General features: G+C 29.5%; 1 protein-coding gene across 1 annotated transcript; it reads right to left on the bottom strand.

The window, feature by feature from the left end:
* Positions 1 to 2,221: 2,221 nt before the first annotated feature.
* Positions 2,222 to 3,714, bottom strand: OCT59_004585 (uncharacterized protein; the record flags this gene model as incomplete). The annotated part of the gene is made up of 2 exons (XM_025331589.1): positions 2,222 to 2,576; positions 2,663 to 3,714. The coding sequence occupies 2 exons, from the start codon at positions 3,712 to 3,714 to the stop codon at positions 2,222 to 2,224; spliced, it is 1,407 nt and encodes a 468-aa protein (XP_025185513.1).
* Positions 3,715 to 4,519: the final 805 nt, after the last annotated feature.

The raw sequence follows: 4,519 nt of genomic DNA, 5'->3' as shown, positions 1-4,519 counted from the left end.
TTCACATGTATCATTAATATTTCTATCAATGTTAGTTCATTAATATGCACTAATAATCATTAATGTAATTATGAAATGAAAATTTATTAGTGTGAAATTTATTAATTCAATGACTGAATATTGTTAGGATAAAAATAATATATGTGTCACAAATTTTCTATCTAAAATAAGAAGTTAGTTAATTAATGCACATTGATCTTTTTTAATGTAATATTAAAGAATAGAATGTGAAAATATGTTACGAATTAAAGTTTTATAATTGACGCCCGATTTACTTATTTGTCTGCTTCGGTATTAAAACTCCGCTGAGTTTTTCAAACTCCGCTGCGGCTCTGCGGCTCTGCGCACCCACGTCATAAAAGATTCGAAATGGTCTAAACTCTCGCAATATTCAATATGAAAGAACAATTTTCATTATTAATTTATAATAGGTATACGAATTTATGCACGATGGCAATATGCACATCAAGCATTATCAATTACATTACTTTTTTGATTTAGTATGTTGATCATTGATTATTAAGCCTTCCTTCCTATTTATATTGCTCACGTGATTATTGTTCTCTTTCTATAAAAAAAAGTTTGTGCTAAATTTGTACCAAATGGGTTAATCATACGATATTTGTTTAGAATTTGTTCGAATTTTATATTATTTTTTTAGTACAAATTTCGAAATAAATGTTGTATGATTAGCCCGTTTGTCACAAATATAGCACAAACCTTTTTTATAGAGATAATCTCTTCTCCATTTTGAGGCAGCGTAATAAAGATTCTCTTCAATATTGGGTTATAAATATACTTACAAATATTGTATATGCAATAAATAACTTATGCGCTTTTCCTTAAAAAAAAAATCATTTTCTCTCCTTTCACAACATTTTATGAATAGGTATAGACGCGCAATAAATAGAAGCCTTATAAAAATAATAAATTTAAAAATATCTTAGTATTGAATAAATAAAATTAATTGTTTTTCGTCATAACTACCACAAAAATAACTTTAGTACCACCTGATATCAATGCAAAGAAAGTTGATGCGGATATAAAAGGTGATAATGATATTGACCAGGAGGTTTGAATATGATCATATGATAGAGAAACAGTAAGAATAAAAAATCAATTCCTTCAACATTAATAGAAGAATATACGTCAACAAACCGGACTGAATATCATGAAAAGGTATGACTTGGCTATATTTAATGCTAATAAATTACAAGAGTATTGCTAATAATCGACTGAAAATACTTCGCCTAACAATGCACTCATCACTCATGAAGGTCTTGATTCTGTATACATAAGCTGTCACAATTTGAGCAATTGAACTTTAAAGAAACGTTATAGTGCAAGATGACTTAATAACAAGAGATAACATTTACATAATTGCGCATAATACCAAGAAGACGCCTGCTAATTTCGATAAAAATGAGTTAAATCTTTGGAAAATGACAGAAGTCACGTTTTTTCCTTATTTTTAAACAAAGCAAAAATATTTACGATGATCACGTGGGACGAAAATTTGTCGGCATGCTAGGAATATGGCGGCGAATTCTTTAGAGCTTTATTTATAAAAAAGGTGAATAAATTCATAAAATTGTTTAATTTACGTGATATTACTTGTACTTCGTTTAGTTATATTTAAAAAGAATCAAATTTTTTACAAGTGATAAATATACAACCAACATATTTGCAATTTTAATAGCAGAATATAATATAACTATGATTGGGATGAAGTTGTTCGAAACTTTTAATTCAATAGGATTTTTTTTTACTTTCCTTGTAATTATTAGCTGGTAGTCACCATTCATATTTTAAAAATACAATTTTGCGTCTCTCTCAAAAATTTTACTGAACAACTAGTACCATTATTATTTGGATATTATACATATTATATAGCGTGATTTAAACCTTTTCATTTTTTTAAAAGGCCAATAATAAATTTTGAAATCTTAGAAGTTTATTTAAAATTCTGAACTATCTCAATCACGTCGCTCGTAGTTTCTATTGCGCTGCATTATGAACTACAGTTAAGAGCCCGTTAATAATAAACGGAATAAATCCTTTTATTTAACGTCATTGACTAAAGTAAAAGTTCTAAAAATTCTCTAGAGATATAATTCAAGAAATGCCCATTATAATAGCATTTATTTCGTATAAGTAAACAAATATATTTTGTTTTTGAAAATTACAAGTTTAAAATATGTACAATCAATCATTTAATAAATTACGCAAAAATCATAAAAACTAAAGTAATAGAGACTATAACTAAACTTATTGTAATTTCCCATAAACCATGTCTATTAGTAAGACTTGGAAAATCGTTAGGAATAACAACCTTTTTTACCACAAGTACGATGGATGGAGGGATATATTTCGCGAGAGTTGTAAGCTCACCTTTAGAATTTGTCGTCGTGATAGTTATTGTAGAACCGGGATAGTATAATGTAAGTGTTGTTGATGTAACTTTCCACTGAGATATTTTATTAGGTTGGTTATAAAGTTTATTATTTTCTCCTGGAGTTTGAGTTGGTATTATCGTTTCTATTTTATTCTGTGTAGATGTTATAGTTTCTGGAGTACTATAATCGCAAAGTAAGTGTATAATTAGCATTTTTAAGATAAAATAGTGTTGATGAACTTCAAAAAAAAAAAAATTTTTACTCACTCTCCCGATGAAGGTTTACACGCGGAATCATTAGGGGAAGTGCAAGTCACTGCTGGAGCTTTTTGCTCTTGCGGCTTTTGTGGTTTATCTGAATCTTCTTGTTCTGGTGGTTTTTGATCTGGAGGATTTTGTTGTGGTGGCTCTTCACTTGGTGGACTTTGTGTTGGGTCTGCTGGTGGTTTTTTCCCTGATAGATCTTTCCCTGATGGATCTTTCCCTGATGGATCTTTACCTGATGGATCTTTACCTGATGGATTTAGCCCAGCAGTATTTTGTTGATCTTGTGTATCTTGGTCTGGATTTTGCTCTGTCGGGTCTTGTTCAGGTGGGGTTTGTTCTGGTGCTTTCTGTGGTGGTTCTTGCGCCGGTGGATCTGGTGGTTTTTGGTCCGGTGATTTTTCTGGTAATTTTTTCTCTGGTGGGTCTGGTGGTTCTTGCTCCGGTAGTTTTGGTTCAGGTGATTGAGGATTTTCAGATGGTTTTTCAGGAGGATTTTCAGGAGGATTTTCAGGAGGATTTTCAGGTGGTTTTTCAGGTGGTTTTTCGGGTGGTTTTTCGGGTGGGTTTTCGGGTGGTTTTTCGGGTGGGTTTTCAGGTGGTTTCTCGGGTGGTTTTTCAGGTGGGTTTTCAGCTGGTTTCTCGGGTGGGGTTTCAGGTGGTTTCTCAGGTGGTTTCTCAGGTGGTTTTTCAGGTGGTTTTTCGGGTGGTTTCTCGGGTGGTTTTTCGGGTGGGTTTTCGGGTGGTTTCTCAGGTGGTTTCTCAGGTGGTTTCTCAGGTGGTTTCTCAGGTGGTTTCTCAGGTGGTTTCTCAGGTGGTTTCTCAGGTGGTTTCTCAGGTGGTTTCTCGGGTGGTTTTTCAGGTGGTTTCTCGGGTGGTTTTTCAGGTGGGTTTTCAGGTGGTTTTTCAGGCGGTTTCTCTTTACCTTGTCGTTTCCGAATAGAATTATCAATTGGATTTATTAATCCATAAGTTAGAATGGTAAAATTAATTATTACAATAAATATTATAATAATTATAAATGTTTGTTTATGTTTAAATTTTATAATATTCATATTAGATACTAAAATATAAAAATTTTTTTTTTTCGTAACTTTCAATTTGCACAGTACTTACATACATATATATATATATATTATATATTTCATTATTTGATCTATATTTAATAAAATGATAAAAATATCTTATTTGTTACAATAGAAAACGGACAAATTTATTTGATGATCAGTTTATTTTTAGTAACCAATATAAATAATATTATTGACATCATCATATAAAATGAATTTATTTAAGTTAAAACTTTCGATTAATAAGTATATATTCGTTTATAATATTACAATATATTTAATAAATTTAGTAATATTTTAAATTACAATTCAATGACTCGATTTTTATTTTAGGATTAATTTTAATTTTAATTTACATATCTGTTATTAGTATCAATAAGAATATAAATATTTTTCATTTTATTTAAGTATGAATTACTAATGAAGAAACCTTATTAAAAATAGGCGAGAAATTATATGTGTATATAAGTATTTAAAATTTTTATTATTTTCAACAGCTTTTTTCGGTGAGTAATCGAAAAGACTATTGTGTAACTTTTTCAATAGATAATATTTTACTGCGTCAGATTTTTTATCACATTGGATTGGTTGAGAATCAACACAAAATTCACAATATATTTACGTAATAATACATCATTCCACTATAAAAAAAAATTGATATATTATAATAATATTAATTAGAAGATTTTGACTTAGATTGATATTGATAAAACTGAAAATATTTCTTCTAAGAATAAGTATAATAGATTTGTACAAAAATTACCAATCAATTCCAGAATAATTTTTTATTAAT

The sequence above is a fragment of the Rhizophagus irregularis genome, chromosome 12 (assembly GCF_026210795.1).
Source record: "Rhizophagus irregularis chromosome 12, complete sequence".
NCBI lineage: Eukaryota > Fungi > Glomeromycota > Glomeromycetes > Glomerales > Glomeraceae > Rhizophagus > Rhizophagus irregularis.
The sequence above is the reverse complement of the archived record's forward strand: the minus strand, read 5'-3'. Positions and strand labels throughout refer to the sequence as shown.